The sequence below is a fragment of the Cnephaeus nilssonii genome (genome assembly GCF_951640355.1).
Source record: "Cnephaeus nilssonii genome assembly, chromosome: 14".
In the NCBI taxonomy this organism is placed as follows: domain Eukaryota; kingdom Metazoa; phylum Chordata; class Mammalia; order Chiroptera; family Vespertilionidae; genus Cnephaeus; species Cnephaeus nilssonii.
In genome coordinates, this window is record NC_137085.1 from 32,131,009 (window position 1) to 32,149,896 (window position 18,888).

The 18,888-nt window shown below is 34.4% G+C and overlaps 1 protein-coding gene across 10 annotated transcripts in view; it reads left to right on the top strand.

The window, feature by feature from the left end:
• AGTPBP1 (ATP/GTP binding carboxypeptidase 1) overlaps positions 1 to 18,888 on the top strand; it is a 105,753-nt gene that overhangs the window by 28,172 nt on the left and 58,693 nt on the right. For 6 of the 10 annotated variants that reach the window (XM_079790470.1, XM_079790468.1, XM_079790474.1 and 3 more), the window contains 7 exons: positions 635 to 702; positions 3,876 to 3,939; positions 4,339 to 4,485; positions 5,546 to 5,677; positions 9,011 to 9,104; positions 14,143 to 14,180; positions 17,123 to 17,331. In XM_079790470.1, the coding sequence (XP_079646596.1) occupies positions 635 to 702; positions 3,876 to 3,939; positions 4,339 to 4,485; positions 5,546 to 5,677; positions 9,011 to 9,104; positions 14,143 to 14,180; positions 17,123 to 17,331 (752 nt within the window). Of the gene's footprint in view, positions 1 to 634; positions 703 to 3,875; positions 3,940 to 4,338; positions 4,486 to 5,545; positions 5,678 to 9,010; positions 9,105 to 10,505; positions 10,572 to 14,142; positions 14,181 to 17,122; positions 17,332 to 18,888 lie in introns of those variants that run through there. The other 4 variants (XM_079790476.1, XM_079790475.1, XM_079790469.1 and 1 more) reach the window with 4 other exon arrangements.

The window sequence follows — 18,888 nt, forward strand, 5'->3', positions numbered from 1 at the left end:
AACGTCGGCCTGTGGACTGAAGGGTCCCAGGTTCGATTCCCGTCAAGGGCAGATGCCTGGGTTTGTGGGCTCAACCCCCAGTGGGGGAAATGTAGCAGGGAGCCGATCGATGATTCTCTCTCATCATTGATGTTTCTATCTCTCTCTCCCTCTCCCTTTCTCTCTGAAATCAATAAAAAAAAAAAACCCCCAAAAAACCCCAAACCATTTAAAATGGTACTAGGTTTCTGTTTTTACCAATTTGATGAAATGTTTTCTAGTTCTGGTCATAAAGATGATAAAGAGGCCTTCCATTACCACTACCTCTTCACCTGCAGTTCTGGTGCCTGCACTGTGATAATGATTTTAAGATTACAGATGGACAGACAGGGATTCACCTAGTCCCTACTAGGAGCTGTGCTGAAGGGCAAGGAAAGTCTACAGAGAGTAGAATTAGCAGCATGAGAGGGAAGATCATGTAAGAACCAATTTAGAATGTTTACTGAACCAATGGAGACTTATTCTATGTTATCTGTATAGTAAAATGATATATACTTTTTTGAATGTTTTAGAAGATATATATATATATATATATATATATATATATATATATATATATATATATATATATATTTTTTTTTTTTTCACTTTTCAGAAAAAATAAGGAGAGAAATGACAGCCAAAGGTTCTACAGGAATGGAAGTTCTGCTCTCAACATTAGAGGTAAAGCATTTACAGGATTTAATTATGTAACTATTAGTATCAATCAGTACTGAAGAAAAAATAGTATATGAAGTATAACATTTTTATCCTAGAGGTAAAGCCAATGAATGGAAGTTTGTTTTATGTTTTAGATTAACATTTGGAATGGTTATATAAACATTCTAATATATATTAGGCAAACCTCTAAGTATATTACCCTATGATTATAATGATAACCACATTTTAAATCTTTATATGCCATTCTAATTGGTAATAGAAATAAGCATTAGCTGGAAATGAGTCTTTAGCTTAATATAAATTATTGGCATTGGAAATCCTCATTTATTGTGTTATGTCAGCTGACATATTTTTGATTTAGTTTACTACATATATTGGTTGAATAACTATATTATATTGATAATAATTAAATTTCTATGCCAGTGTGAAAGTTTTGGGTAGATCAACCGGATATTTTCAGAATCATTGTTTTATATTTTATTAAGAACAGAGGGTAAGTACCATTGTATACCTTAAACTTACATAATGTTATATATCAAATTATATTTCAAAATAGCTGGAAAAAAAGAACAAGGTGTGATTTTATGTTTTTTCATAGGAGTTACTTCCTGTCAAAAATGACAGTTATTTTATTCTAAATTGATCTGTTAGTTTAAAGCAATCTCGATAAAGATACTAACTTTTTTTTCCTGTAGTTCAGTGGGAAAATAAGAATAGAAAGGATATTTCTGAAAAATAAATGAGAAAAGACTAGCCCCACCAAATATCAGAGAACATTATAAAACTTCAGTAATTCAGGTAGTTTAGAAATTATGGGTGGAAACTAGATAGACATCAGTGGAATAGAATAGAAAAATCCAAATTAAGTTAAAAATGATTATGGGAATTTAGAACTACTTAATCAATGGTAGTATTTCAGATCAGTGAGGGGTAGGGGGATTGCTTAATAAGTGGAACTGGGACAAATTGGTAGCCATGCAGAAGAGTATAATGTTAGATCCTTATTTCCTACACCAAAATACATTCCATATCAAGCAAATATTTAAGCATGGAAAAGAAAACCAGAATACTCGAGGAAGTAATGAGAAGAATTTTTAATAATCTTGGCACAGGGAAGACTTTTCTAAGTATGAAAAAAAAAGGAGCCATAAAAGGAAAGATTGATAAATTCAACTATATTAACAAAAATGCATGGGGAAAAAACATCATAGACACTTGGCAAACTGAAGAAAAAAGATTTCAACTCATATAATTTCTTTAACATATAAAGAACTTCCACAAATTCGTAAGGGAAGAAGTCTACCCAATAGAAAAATGTGTAAAGGTTATGAACAGACAGTTTCTAGAAAAAGAAACACAAATTGCACTTGAGATAAAGCATCATTGTTTTTTCTCCCTATTTGCTTATGTCACAAATTATTGAGGTCAGCAGAGGTGGGAGGTGATGAATTACATTTGGGAGACTTGTGTAGATAAGGCCTAAAGATAACAGTGCAACTTCCATTCAGGTTCCAATAGCCTGAGCTCAGTCACATGGCTCAAACTTAATTACAAAAGGGCTGGGAAATACGGTGTAGCTCTGTACCTAAGGAACAAGATGAAATCAGTTCGCTGAACACAATCCATTCTTCTCTTTAACAAACATCTGTCCCTCTCATTCCAAATTCCTCCCCAATGAGACAGTGGTCCACTTAATACCTCCAATGCTAAAACAAAGGTCTCTGGTTATGTACAGTCCTCCATCTGGTCTGGATGGAGCTTTTTGGTTCTATCAGTCTCTGAGCTAAAATTTTTTGGAAAGAGGAAGAATAAGAGTCCCATGCCAGTTACTGATGCACAGTAATTCTGAGATTCCTCCGTATAACACTGTAAAATTCTCTACACTGGGGGTGTGGTGGTTCCTTGAATAGGCCATGCTTCTGCTCTGTGTGTCTGTTTTGTTTTTTGTCCATTCAGTCATTGCCTTTTATATATATAAATATTTATTGATTTGAGAGAGGTAGGGAGAGGGAGAGAGAGATAGAAACATCAATGATGAGAGAGAATCATTGATCGGTTGCCTACTGCATGCCCCCTACTGGGGATTGAGCCCGAAACCCCCGGGCATATGACCCGACTGGGAATCGAACCATGACCTCCTAGGTCGATGCTCAACCACTGAGCCACGCAGGCCGGGCCAGCCATTGCTTTTAATAAGAAAAATGTAACCAAGTGTAATATTTAAACTTTTTTTATTATTAGATTGGTTATCCAGAATTTGGGAAATAGTTAATCTTCTCCATTGCTGGTAGGAGTGTAAATTGCTCCATGAAAAGCAGTTTACTATGTAGTTACATCCATCAAAATACTCATATTCTTTGACCCAGAAATTCTAGGAATTTATCCTACATATAGCTGTAATTGATTCCATGTAAATATATGTAGTGTTTGTTGCAATTTTTTAATGCCAAATAACTTTATTTATTTATTTGTTTGTTTGTTTATTTTGCTTTTACATCTTTGTTGTTGAAAGTATTACATATGTCTTTTGCAATTTTTTAATAGCAAAGGATTTTTAAAAAATGCATTGGAAAAAAATCTCATTGATAGGTGATTAGTTACATAAACAATGTAACCAATACTTTCTGTAGTCCTTAAAAAGATGAAGAAATTATTTATTGATATGTAAAAATATCAGTTTACAAAACAATATCTATGTAGGGTAATGCTATTTGGAGAAATAAATCTGTATATACCCATGTATATTTACATGGATTTTTAAAAATATCTGCATATTATCTTTGGCTGGATACATGGAACCGATAACACAGTTGCCTTCTGAGAGGGGAGCTAGGTGACTAGGTAGTTACCATATATACATTATAGTGCCTTTATATTTTGATTCATTTATTTTTATTGCCTATTGGGCAGATCATGATGAATTCAAATACCCAATTAATTCCTCTTATAATAATAATGATACTAAGAAAGTAATAGCACAGATTATTTGTAAAAATTTTTAAGGGCAAGAAGAGACTGAAGTGATAGTGAGAATAGTTGAAACCTAATTACATTTGTTCTTAGAGAAATTGGAAAGGTCATCTGTAAAATATAGATAGTTCCCAACAGGAATAGAAAAAGCTTGGGAATTACAGATTTACAATGGTTTAATAAAGCAAATAAACTATTTATTTCAGAACACGAAAGATCTTCAAACTACACTTAATATCTTAAGCATTCTTGTTGAGCTGGTGTCAGCTGGTAAGTTTTTTTTTGTCTAATATCTGTTTGTAAATAGCGATCAATAATGTGTCATGTGTACTTTATGAGGAATTTTCTGATACTCATATAGAGGCTATTCTGAGTATTGGAATTTGGAAACTGGTATGTCATATTCTTGTTGTTGCTTGTTTTTGTTATTTTCCAGTATTCCTTAAACTGGAGCCCTGAACATAGAATTTTGGCATCACTTGTATTTACTCTCTGTACTGTTTCCTAAATAAAACAAATGAAATAAAACAAAATGTTATTTTGATGTGTTTTTTTTAAATTTCAGAAGTCTTCACTTTAAATATTTTTTGAATGCTAAAAGTTGTGATATTTGATATGTTATGGGAAGATTTGCTGTTTAAACAAATACAAATTTTTTTTTTCTTTTAGGTGGAGGTCGAAGAGCTAGTTTCTTAGTTGCCAAAGGTGGCTCACAAATATTGTTACAGTTACTTATGAATGCCAGCAAAGAATCTCCCCCAAATGAGGAGTTAATGGTGCAGATTCATTCTATTCTTGCAAAGATTGGACCAAAAGGTAAGGATTGCACTTGTATGATTATCAAACCTAGAAGCATCTTTGTGACCTGGCTTCTCTATGCCTTGATACTAGTAGAATTTTAAATCTGGAATGCTACCCTTTTTCTTGGTCTTAAGCCATGGAATGCTTTCCAAAGCCAATTAGTGACCTGAAAGAATTGAGGATCCTGATAAATTCTTGAGGAACTGCATTGCATGTGGTGAGAAAAAGAAGAAAGATATGTCAAAATCACAAGTGTGTCTTGATGTGTGTGTGTGATAAAAAGTTGTTATATCGATTATTGTAACAAGGCATGCAAAGTATTACAAAAATTGAGAAAACACAGAATATGAAACAAAGAAGCTGATTTAGGTTAATAAAAAAGTAATCCTTCGAATAGAACCTAATATCAGTTTATAGTTGTCTATCTGCACAGAGATGAAAATGATCCCCTAAACTCTACAAATAATGATTTCTGAGTTCTGCCATTGCCTTATGACATACATATAGGTTTTACACTTTGAAGTATTTGGTTAAATGCTTATTCTAAAGAGTATGTATGTATGTGTATACAGCTTGACTAGGAGTCGAAGCTGTGACTTTGGTGTACGGGGCAACACTCTAACCACCGAGCAAAACCGTCCAGGGCTATAAGGAGTACTTTTTAAAAAATCTTCACCCAAGGATATTTTCCCATTGATTTTAAGCATGAAAGAGAGAAGGAAAGACAGAGAGAAACATCGATATGAGAGAAAAACATCGATTGGTTGCCTCCTGCACGAGCCCCAACCAGGGTCAGGGAACCTGCAACCAAGATGCATGCCCTTGACCGGAATAGAACCTGGGACCTTTTGGTTCACAGGCCGACACGCTATCTACTGAGCCAAACCGGCTAGGGCATATAAGGAGTACTTTTAAAATCATGCAAGAAAATGATTATAATTTTAGATATTTCAGGTCAGCTTTACATTTGTAATATAACTTCATAATATAAGTTTTTAAAATTTCATTGCTTTATGACATTTTTATTTCACTCAAAGTTACATATAAATACATTGTGTTAATTTTGTATAAACAGACAAAAAATTTGGAGTGAAGGCTAGAATTAATGGAACTCTGAATATAACCCTGAACTTGGTCAAACAGAATTTGCAGAATCATCGCCTGGTTTTGCCTTGTCTTCAGCTTTTACGAGTATATTCTGCAAACTGTGAGTATTTCAGAGTAGTTTTTAGTTAACTCAGTGTTTTGAAGTTACAGAAAATGAAAATTTAAAAGTACCTTAACTCCATAACTCTAAAATTTGTGGACAAGATAAAGAAATTATTTAATATGGCTTTTTATAATGCCTAGCCGCACCACCACAGAAGTGATATGGGGTAAGAAGGAGAATTGGCAAAATCTTGAGAATTGTCATGAATTCCTCCAATTTGTAAAAGCTTGTAGTGAGGGGGAGGAGTAGGCAGCTCGTGGGAAATATGTGGAAGAATGTGAGGGTATTGGCAGCTAGAAAACCGCCGTGCCTATTTGGGTTTTCACAGATGAGAGGAAAGCTGAGAAGGAAGGCAAGTGGTAGCATAGTCCCTTGGAGCTAATTAGCTTCAGCAATCAGTAGGGAAGTAGCAGAACAGCAAATAAGTAGTATAGGAGCCCCTGAGGAAACTGGAAAGAAGAGGGATTACCAAGAGAACCTCAGATGAAGTAGCTTTCCTCTCTCTCCCTTTCCCCCTCTCTCCCTTTCCCCCTCTCTCCCTCTCTCCCCCTCTCTCTCCCGTCTCCCTCTCTCCTTCTCTCCGTCTCCCTTTCTTCTTCTCTCCCTCCTCCCTCTCTCCTTCTCTCCTTCCCTGTCTCTGTCCCTCCCTGTCTCTGTCTCTCTTTCTCCTTCTCACTCATATTAGATCCCAAACCCATAAGGTTCTTTCTATTCCTTGATTATGGAATTGGGGTGGTTAATAAAACATCTGAAATTGAAATTGTAGAGTACATGGTCTTATAGAGTATCACTGCAAAATAATAAAAGTGGTAGATATGTGTCTGCATATGTATGTGTGTGTATCTATATATACACTAGAGGCTCGGTGCACAAAATTTGTGCATGGGGTGTGTGTCCCTCAGCCCAGCCTGCACTCTCCCCAATCTGGGACATCCCTCTCACAATCCAGGACTGCTGGCTCCCAACTGCTCGCCTGCCTGCCTTCCTGATTGCCCCTAACCACTTCTGCCTGCCAGTCTGATCATCCCCTAACCACTCCCCTGCCACCCTGATTGATGCCTAACTGCTCCCCTGCCAGCCCAGTTGCCCCCAACTGCCGTCCCCTGCAGGCCTGGTCACCCCTAACTACCCTCCCTTGCCAGCCTGGTCACCCCTAACTGCCCTCTCCTGCTGGCCTGGTCACCCCTAACTGCCCTCCACTGCAGGCCTGGTCACCTCTAACTGTCCTCCCCTGTAGGCCTGGTCACCCCTAACTGCCCTTCCCTGTAGGCCCAGTCGCCCCCAACTTCCCTCCTCTGCCGGCCTGGTCACCCCTAACTACCCTCCCCTGCAGGCTTGATAACTGCCCTCCCTTGCAGGCCTGGTCCCTCCCAACTGCCCTCCCCTTCTGGCCTGATCGCCCACAACTGCCCTCCCCTGCTGGCCATCTTGTGGAAGGCATCTTGTGTCCACATGGGAGCAGCCATCTTGTTGGAGTGACAGTCAATTTGCATATTACTCTTTTATTATTTATTCATACATACATACATACATATTTATGTATTATGTGTGTATATCTATCTGCTTTGACAATACAGCTAAAGGTGGGCTCAGAGGAATCTAGTTCTGAACACTTAAGTAATTAACACTTATATAATTAAAAAGAACATAAAGAAATTAATGAATTGGATATCTAACCAAAGAAGTTAGGAACAGAGCAAAAACACAAGAAAAGAAGAGGAATGAAATAGTAAAGGAAAAAAAACACACACGTAGAAAATAAAAAACCTCCAGCTGATCCAAAAAAAGAAAACAGTTGGATTAAAAATAAATAAAATAAACCACTGACTACTGCAATTAAGGAAGAAACAAGACAGCACAGACAAAAATAGAAGGGGTAATGGAATACTAAACAGATGCAGAGGAAATTAAAGTCAGCATACAGAACTTTAGGAGTTACATTTTTGGTGGCATTTTATTAACCACTAGAAGGCTAGTAAATGGCTTACCTGTAACTTAAAATAATATTTGTTCAGAGCTGAAAATGTTTGGCACAATTTTTTGATTAGGTAATTGTTTGCATCTTCTGTGTGGAACCTTTCCCCTGCTGCAGCTGTTTAATTCAGGTCCTTATCACCTGCCACCTAGCACACAGCCTCCTGATGTCTCTCTCAAACGTGCCTTCCCCAGCGTGCTGTGAGGCTAACCTGTATTCAAAACGCAGATCTTATTTTAAAACAACCATATTTGCACTATAAAAATTTTAGTGTACATTCTTCTATCTTTTATCCATACATTATTAAAATGTATGTTTTATTGATTTACTATCTGTTGGTGCTATTTCACACACAATGTTTTTTATCTATTATTTTCCAATAAATGAGTGTTGTTTTTTTGCCGGTGGGGGTGGGGTACTTTCCTGTGGTTGAAAGAATGAACAACTTTAGGGTAATAATTTGCTTTACCCAGCTCATCTTCTCATTAGAATGCTTTTGTCTGATACTATATGCTCATACCCATTGTGTTCCTTGACTATCTGTGTTCCTGTCTCCAGAGATATTCCACAGCCACTTTCGCCCTTTACTGCAACTCCTATCCTAGCTAACTCCTTCTCATTTGTAAAGACTGAGCCCAGAGCCCTGGCTGGTTTGGCTCAGGGATAGAGTATCGGCCTGTGGACTAAAGGGTCCCGGGTTTGATTCTGATCAAGGGCACGTACTTTGGTTGCAGGCTTTTCCCAGGCCTGGGCCCTGGTCGGGTGCGTGCAGGAGGCAACCAATAGATGTGTTTCTCTCACATCCATGTTTCTCTCTGTCTTTCCCTCTCTCTTCCACTCTCTCTCAAAATCAATGGACAAATATCCTCGGGTGAGGATTAAAAAAAAAAAAAAAGACTGAGCCCAGATATCCATTTCTCCAGAAATGCCTTCTGTTTCACTAAGAATTAAGGACTCCTCACTGTTGTGATCTAAATAGCCTGTAACTCTTCATCTACTTAACAAGTAATTTAGTATTGATTTGTTTACTGTTACTGTCATTCTCCTGTAAACTGTTCTTTATTTTTGTCTTTCAATCCCCATGACCTGTATTTAGTAGAGTTTTTGAAGAAACAAATGAAGCAACTTAAAAGTATTTTTTTAGAAGTAACATCTTTCAGAATTACCTGCAATTTCCCCTAAAAATAAAGTAAAAAAAATATATCTTTAAGTGATTGGCTAAGGTGGATGAGGGAACATGAGTTATATTTACTGAACAATTAATATATATTTTGACTATGTTTCACCAAGTATATACGTACATTCCTACTTACCGAGTTTTTAAAATAATTTAAAATTTTTTCTTCCCCTCCCAGCTGTGAATTCAGTATCCTTAGGGAAAAATGGAGTTGTGGAACTGATGTTTAAAACCATCGGACCATTTAGTAAGAAGAATTCGGGTCTTATGAAGTAGGTAAATGTTTTGAGTGTAAATAGAGATATCCTTTGTTATTCTGGGTCTCATCATCTTGATCTGTACAATGAACAGTAGAGTTAAATTGTAGATAGTGATTTTATTATGATGAAGATTTTCTTTGCTATAAAGTTTAATTTTCAAAATATATCAAAATTAGAAAACTTTAAATTCATTGAATATAGTGTTATGGAAATTTAGACTTTGAAAATTCCTAGATACTATAAGAGGAAAAAAAGGTTTATAGAGTATCATTCACTCAGAAACATTTATTGAGTGCCTACTATGTTCCCTACCAATTTTTCAATCTTCTAATAACCATGTCCTTCATTATCACAATTATCTGAACATATTTTTAATTTATACCTTTTTTTTTGTGCCAAAATAATGTAATTCTTAAAAAAACCCCACATTTATAGGTCTTTCAACCTCAGAAAATTAAAAAAAAAAAAAGCTGTATTTTCTTAGGCCGTATTAGAGGTCATACTTTAAAAAAATTTGTACGTGGAATTTTTCAAATATACATAGAGTTTACATTATAGTAAACTAATCAATTGTCTTGAATAGTTATATTATTATATGCAGTTGTCAGCACTGTGCCATTTTTTTCATTTACTTCCTTACACGTTTTATTTTTGTTGGGTTATTTTAAAGCAAATCCTAAATGTCATATGAATTTCTGTAAGCAAGTCTCAGATATTTTCTAATTTCTCCCTTAAGAACTTCAGTATATCTCTACTAATAGGGACTTAAAAAATGACCACTAAACTATAGTCACACTCAACAAAATTATTAATTCCTTAATATAATCTAAAACCCAGTCTGTGTTCAAGGTTTTCCAGGTGTCCCAGGATGCCCTTTTACAGTTGGTTTGTTTGAATTGGGATCCAACCAAGACACACACATTATTCCTCATTATATTTAGGAAATTTCCAAAACTACTCAAAAATAGAAGGAATTGAATAATGAACCTTGATATGCCTACCCATCATTCAATTTCAACAAAAATCAACATTCTGTCACTTTTAATTCATCTTTCCCTTTCTAGTCCTTCCCCTTCACCACCCCCCACCCCTCACCGGAGTATTTTAAAATAGACATCAGCCTTTACATTTGTTCCGTAAATTATTTTGTGTGATTGCTATTAGACACGGAGCTCTTTTAGTGTTACCACAGTATCATTTCTTTGCCCAACAATATTAATAATTTCTTAATATCCACTGATATTTTCTGATTATCTAAGAAATCTTTTTTTTTTTTGCAGTTGGCTTGTTCAAATCAGGATTCAAATAAAGTCTATACATTCTATTTGATTACTATGTCTTATAATCCTTTGAAATCAATAACAGTCCCCCAATTTTTTTGGTTCTGTTTTGTTATTTGTTGAAGGACCTGGGTGCTGTCTTATAGAAAGTCCCAGCATTGTGGATTAAGATGACTGTATCCTGGGGTCATTTAAACATGTAGGTATATCCCTCGAATTTTCTGTAGACTGATAGAGCTAGAGGCTTGATTAGATTTGGGTTCCTTTTATTCCAATAAAAAATGTGTCATAGGTGGTGCTAGTCACTCTATTTCACATCACTTAAGATCATTGAGTTGATGTAATCCATCTACTTTTCACCTGGTAATTTAGCAGTATTTCATGACATTGTCCAGATCATTGACTTTGCTAATTTTCTCATTCTTTCTGCTTTTATTAGCTATGATTCTTTTGTAAGGTAGAACCTGTCCACGTTAACTATTTGATTAAATTCTACTAACAAGATTCAGAACATTTTCAGTCTTCTTACCCATTCTTAGTAAAGGTAAAATATATTAGCTTGTATCCTTTTGAAAATGGAAACTTACTTGCACATATAATCATTTATTAAATATTATTTGGTGGGATAACTTAACAAACTTGTGCAAAGGTCATATACAATCTTATAGCATCTGATGAAATGTAACAAGACAAAGAAAAGGATTGTGTCACAATTAGTAAAACCAACTTGGTGTAGTGTAGTGAGTGGGCTGTGGAGGTAGGCAGAACGGGTTTGCATGCTACTGGCTCCATGATACAAAGTAAGTTACCTAATGTATTATGCCCCAGTTTCCTGGCTGTAAGGTGGTAATATCAGAATGTACATCATAGGGTTGGTGTGAGGATTTAATGAGATGATTCCTACAATTAGCACAATGCTTTTATTAAAGCAATGTAATTAATTTAGGTAGGAAATGTGGTAATGTGCATGTGAATACTAAAAGTACATTCTTTATTTTTAAATTTATATACAGTTTTCTCCCTTGATATTTAAAGTATTTTATTACTTATCTTTTGTCTAGTGGTTCTGATCTCCTAGTTACCGTCTACATTATTCTATTGTAACCAAGTTACCAACTCTAATATAAAATGTCCCTAGGAGAAACATTTCACAATATCTTTGTGATATACAACATTGAATATATCCAAAACCATGTAGAAATCAGTGAGTCTAAACTTCTGAGAAAGGAGTATTGTTACATAAATTACCCCTTAATTCTTTTCTATTTATATTTTAAAAAGAAAAACAAAATCTTAAGCTTTATTTTTACTTTAAAAAGAAAAATCACTCATTGACCAAACATGTATATCTTGATCTCTTTATCACCATAGGGCCTTCTCCCTTAATTAAGATATTTCAGCATCTAGCATTTGTATCAGTTTTTATTCTCCTTAAACAATGCCCTGAATTTCATGGAACAAGATTGAAGGATATTATTTAGTTTGAAAGGTCTTACTTCCCTTTAGGATTTACCTTTCTTCCAACTTTAGGTTTTGGATTTAAGTACTGTTAATCCAGAAGGAAGCAACTCCAGAAGTTACTGTAACTCTGTCTTTTCAAGTTACAACAGGTTTGGAGATTATTGCAAGGATTGATCCCCATCTTAATGTAACTTCATGAATACCTGGGGTTAAGTTTTTCTTCCTTTACTGCTCCTAAATAGATACGCCACAGGTTGCTGTCTAAGCCATTGCTGGTTGTGTTATTGTGTGTGACATATGAAGATTGGGAAAACATGTGAGGAAGAATAAAATATTGGTACTGCAGAGTTCTAATCAATTAACATAATACAAACTATGCATTTCAAAAAATCTATTCTAAAATTATTTTGTAATTTTTGTATTACAAATTCCTACTGGCTTATAAGTGTTGCTGTAAAATTTCAGAAATTCCTTTATACTGAAGTTTAAAAAAATACCATTTAAATAACACGTTGGTAAAAATATTGAGACAACTTTGCATCAAACTCCATAATTTTTTTTAATCTAGTGAAACTGTGGAACAAGCATGGAGTCAGAAAGAATGGGGCTCATGTTCCAGTTGTGTCAGTCTTGAAGAATAAATGTCAAGGATTACAAACTGTCAGAAGCACTTTGATTTGGTTCAGATGTGTTACAAACAGCTGCCAGCAGGGAGAAAAGCTATTTTTAAAGTACTCTATGATTTTTATAGTTTGAATAAAGACTGAGCTGTAGGTGGGAAAGTCCTATAAGTTCATTGCAAGTGATTGCATCTAAGTGATTGTATTAGTTTCCTAGGGCTGTTGTGACCAAGTACCTGGTACAAATTTGGTGGCTTAAAATAACAGAAATTTATTGTCTCGCAGTTCTGGAGGTAGAAGCCCAATAGCAACTTGTCAGCAGAGCCAGTGGTCCCTCTAAGTCCTTTATGGGATAATCCTTCCTTGTTTCTTCCCAGCTTTTGGTGGATTGCTGGCAATATTTGGTGCTCCTTAGCTTATAGCTGCAACATTTCAAACTCTGCCTCCATCATCACATGGGTTCTCTCGTTTGTGGCCTTGGGATTATTGTTTCAGGCTTTCCTATGAACCAGTATCCATCTTCAGTCTTCTAATTAATTATGTTCTTTACCATTACTCACACCTGGTCATGCTGTGTCTCCTTTACTACGAATGTATGCAGCTGTGTTTTTGGTTTTAACTTCTTGAGTAGCTTTTGCACAAATGTGTACATTTTACTACATTAGCTAGATTGTAAAATTATCTGTGGAAGACATACATTTGTTTTCTAATTTTATACCCATGAAGAACCTGCTTTTGTGGGTATCTAGTAGGCATTCAACAAATGCTTAATGATGAGTGAAATATGTAAGTTTAACAATGTACAGATTTTTATGCAAATATAATTGTTGAAATCTTACTAAGAGGAACTGTAACATGTTAGCCTTATATTCTTAAAGCTACTGATATTAAGTGCCATTTCTTCAGTAACTCTTCCTTAAAAACACACACACCTGTTTGAATTATAGGTTTTCATAGTAATATTTATGTGTATTTTTAAAGCTGATTAATGGCAGTTGATTTCACTGTGGGTAACTGAATGTTTATGTGCAAAGAAAATGTAAGTACCTTCAGTTTTGGGGGCTATTTTTTCGTTCTCTGATGGGCAGTAAGGGTTTTTGAGATATCAGTTAGGTTCATTATTCTCATTGGTGCCTTAGGACTGAAAAATGTTAAGGGGCTCCTCCTTCCTCTTCCCCAACCTTCTAGTTCCAGTATTTTGTATTTATTATTACCTTAAGTATTAGGATTATTGCTTGATAGGACTAAAATACTTTATAGTCAGACAGCTACAAATATCTATAGAATTTAATTTGTGTGAAACTTTATTTGTTGGAAACTTGTTTTTAATTTCCTTGTGAGTCTTAATAATGCTTTCGTGTGAACTCTGCTAGGGTCAGATACAGGAACAACAACTGGTTTAATTCATCTAACCTCTGATGTAAAGACTTAGATATTGTTAATGTTCTCCTTTTTTTATTTCTTAAAAAATTTTTTTTGGGTGCTTTTCTGTTGATATTTCAATCTTCCTGTATTCAGTTTTAACCTTAAGGGAGAAATACATACAGAGAAACGCCGTATGTAATTGACTATAACAGGAATGGCTTTTGGAATAGAAAATAATGACTTATCTGAAAAAACTGTGTGAATTTACTATTGTAGATTAATTTTACTAGTTTTGTTGTTGTTTGTGTTTTCTCATGTCGACAGGGTTGCTTTAGACACTCTTGCTGCATTGCTAAAATCAAGTAAGTTTTTAAATATTAGAACTACTAGATACTGTTTTTCTGAGTATTTTATCTACAGTGTTAAACTGGAAATGTAGAGTTAGTCTATAGTTATAAAGCTGGTTTATAATAACTTAATGTCAAAGTTGATTTTACCTTTTGGTACTGTTGTTGAATGTGCCATAACTAATGTCATTTATGTTTATTAAGCTATAATTTATTAAAATACATTGACTTCCTTTTTCTAAGTGATTACTATAAATATAAAGCCCTGTTAGTATAAGAAAGTAATATCTAAATATTATGTAAGTATCATTTTTTTTAAAAAAAGTAAAGTTAACATGGTATTGAGTATGTTTACTGTAAAGACTGTCTTGAATAATTATAGCACACATAATTTTAATTTAGAGCCCTTTTATATCTACCATGAATCCAGATGGCTACTGATGTAAATTTATAGTTTACTAAATTAATTGACAAACTATGGCTCTATCTTCAAAACTGAGGCGTTGGAATAAATGTGTCTTGTAATATGATGCCTGTGAAGAGTGATTACGATATATTTCTTCTCACCAAGATACTCAGTATCTCCATTTTAAATAATAATTTTCATTAGCACCCATATTTCCATTGGTTGATTAACATTTACTTAACCATAAAACATTTTAGTCCCAAAGAGCTGTATTGATGGCTTTTAATGTTATTCCCCCCAACCCCCACAAAACTGTTTATCAAGGATATACCAATTTTTTCTTAAATTTGAATGACCAGAACTGTTTATTTGAATAGTAGCAAATAATTAATTGGTAAATCTGATATTTGGCAAAGTAATGATTTATTAAATTTTAAAAATCACCTTAGGTGATAGTATTATATACTAGAGGCATATTTTTAAATGTACTATGGCGTTTTGGAGCATTCTCAGTCATTGACTTCTTTTTTGGGGGGACAGTAATTTACTTTAAAAGGATAATTAAACTATTGTAATAAACCTGAGAGAGTATAAAGCAAAGCATGTATATACACAGCGCAGAAAGACAGGCAGCTTAGTTATCATCGCTGGGGTATAGATTAAATGCTGCAGTGTACAGGGAAGCCTAAGTGTATTTTAACTCGAGAGAGAAGAAGAGACACAGGCTGATTATAAGTTAGGTGTCCTGAACACATGAATAAATCCCCTTTACTAAACTGTTTTAATTGTGCTCAGTTGCAGGTTACTCTGTACCCTTCTCTTTAGGGTCACTCAGTACCTGTGTTTGAGTTAAGGGCAAGTTTGTTTTATTTGAATGTTAATGAAGAGTTTCAGTATTCCTCATAAATACCATTTAGGCTATTGAGAATTGCAATGGAGACATAGTTTGGAACAGGAGTTACAATGACGATAATGTCTTTTTAAGAAACTCATATTCACAGCTAGAAAGTTAAAGGCTTACTATTATATATGCCAACTGGTATAAACAAAGTGAGTATGTGAATTTAAAATACATGAGACTATTTGTTGCTAGTCAAAGCTATTTAACTGATATTGCACATAGCCACAATTTTAGCAAAACTAGCTCTTCTAGACACGATAGAAGTTTTAAAGCTTTTATATAAGAATCCCCATCCCTTCCCCACCCTGGGAGTTTCTTCCAGTTCCCTCAAGTAGGAGCATAATTTCTGAGATGCATCAGTAAGGTTCCTTTCACTGTCTTAAACCTTATCTTTCAGCTATATATCAGCACTAGTAATTCTCTGAGGCAACTGAAAGCAATGGAGCTTTACTCTTGCATTATCTTAGTGTTCATGTCATGAGGCAGGGGGTCATTTTATAGGTAAATTTAGATTAGGAAGGGATTAGTATTTTTTAAATATATTTTTATTGATTTCAGAGAGGAAGGGAGAGGGATAGAGAGATAGAAACATCAATGATGAGAGAGAATCATTGAAAAGTTGCCTCCTACACGTCTCCCACTGGGGATTGAGCCTCCAACCTGGGCATGTGCCCTAACTGGAATTGAACCCTGACCTCCAGGTTCATAGGTCAAAGTTTAACCAAGACTGGCCAGGCGAGATTGGTATTTCTTTGTACAACCTAAGATGGGTTGGCATTCCACTTTATTTTGTGCTCTTATAATAGGCCCACCCAGTGATGCTCGGTGGTTCAAGATGTTGCTGTGATAGGTTTCCTTTGCTGCCATCTTAGTTAAATGCACCCATTTGGTTAATAATCTTAAATATTAACACTTTAAAAATAATAAAATAGATCAGATTTGTGGATATTTAAAAATTAATCTATCCCAATAAATTTGACCATTTATAAAAAAAGCCCTTTAATGTTTTTTCATTACATTAAAAATTAATGATTAGAAAGTCCTATCTTCTAATTACATAATGCTTCTTATATTTATTTACTAAAAAGCTTTACAAGTATTTTTAACTTAGCATTAGTATTTATATAATTGGGGTAATTAAAGCAACTAATTTCAATGGAAACACAAAGTTTGTAATAACAGCTACAATCCAATGTAGTTAATTTTAGTGGAAGCACACAAAGTTTGTAGTAGAAGTTACAACCATGATAATGGCTTTTAACAAAACCATATTCACAGCTAGTAAGTTAAAGGCTTGTATAGTCCATTTATTGTAATCAAAGTCAGTATAATCCTAAGTTTTAAAATACATGAAACTTTTGTTAGTATTAACATTTAAAAAGCTGCAGCCCTAATTGTATTAAACACATATCTATTATTTATAACCACAAAATAATATATGGGCAGGTTTCTGGAAAATATCATAATTTACTATCTGGAAGTTATATTTATTTTGTTAGATAAAAATGTTTAAATATGTGAGTGCCATTTTTTTGATGAAAAAAATTTTAACAATTCCTTATAATAGTGTGGTTATATTTTTTAATTTGGTTTCTACTATTTTCTCTGGTCATTTAAAAAATATTCTTTCTCAATTTTCTTTTGTTAAAGAAACAAATGCCAGGAGAGCTGTAGACAGAGGATATGTCCAAGTCCTTTTAACAATTTATGTAGATTGGCACCGCCATGACAATCGGCATAGAAACATGCTCATTCGGAAAGGAATTTTACAGAGTTTAAAAAGTGTTACAAATATCAAGTTGGGAAGAAAAGCATTTATTGATGCCAATGGGATGAAGATTCTCTATAACACTTCACAAGTAAGTTTTTCCCTATTATTGTGATTATGTGTTAATAATATGATTTGGTTCTTAAGAAAACTTAGTATTTCTAAAAATACCCTAAAAGTAAGATACATATATTTTTAAAAAATTAGAAAACAAAGGCATAATAATTTCTCACATGTGACCACAGACTGGGTTGGAGAAAGTGCATAGTGCATATATCTGCAGTGTGAGATTTTATCCCCTCAGGTAAAAGCAAGATACATAAATCCATCAATATAGCCATATTTTCTAAGGGATTCCATTTAGCCATGCTTTCTAAGATGTGCAGTTGGCTATACTCAGTTTTGCATGTTTCCCTCATAAGGTATTTATGGATTCTTTACAATTGGTAATGCAGTTCTGTTGTTTGTGAGGGTTCTGTGTCTTCCTCTGGATAGTGCATTTTTATTTTTTATTTATTTTTGACTATTTTTTTTAATTGAGGTATTATATGTGTACATATCTTACCATTGACCCCCCCCAACCCCACACCCATACATGCCCTCACCCCCCAGAGTTTTGCGTCCATTGGTTATGCTTATATGCATGCATACAAGTCCTTCGTTTGATCTCTTATCTCCCCCACCTCTCCCTAACATTCCCCCTGAACTTGACAGTCTGTTAGATGCTTTACTGTCTCTCTATCTATCTTTTTGTTCATCGGCTTATAATGTTCTTTATTATCCATAAATGAGTGAGATCATGTGGTATTTTTCTTTCATTGACTGGCTTATTTCACTTAGCATAATGTTCTCCAGTTCCATCCAGGTTGCGGCAAATGATGAGAATTCCTTCTTTTTTATGGCAGCATAGTATTCCATTGTGTAGATGTACCACAGTTTTCTGATCCAGTTGGATAGTGCATTTTTAAATGGAGAAGGTACAAAAGTGAAACCTGGAGTTAGTGTCCCTAGTTCTGTCAGCTATTGCACTAACTAAACCTTCTTGACAATATCTTTAATAAGATTTGTTCTAGCATCTGTAGAGGACTGTCAGCTATGGGAAATAGGGATGTTGCAACACAATCCTTTGTTTTTAGTAGTCTGTGATTATTAGAAAGAAAACTGTCCTTTTGAAAATTCCTGGCGATTATCCTGGTTGTGCCCTTTTGGTCTTATATACAACTGACAATCTCTTTCTACTTGAGAGTAGTTAAGATACAAGAACACACATTTTATGTTTACTCTTAGCTTTTTTTCCCTTTATCAATCATATATACTTGTTTTTATTATTTCTAATATAGGCAATGATGGATATTTGATATACTAGAATGAAGAAGATTTGGGTGACTTTGATTATGCCACTTGACATTGCTGAGCCTTAATTTCTCATCTGTTTTGACAGTTCTGATGTGAAGATTTGTATTGTAAATTTTACAGGGTATCAAAGTGCCATATAAATGTCAATAATGATGATGATGCTATATGATATAGTTTCAAATCTCCTATATATTAGCCCTTCTCAAGATTAGATACTAGGACAGCAGATTAAACTCTTAAAACTTAAAACTGATATTCAGACTATTTTTTATAGTTGAACAGATAATGTATT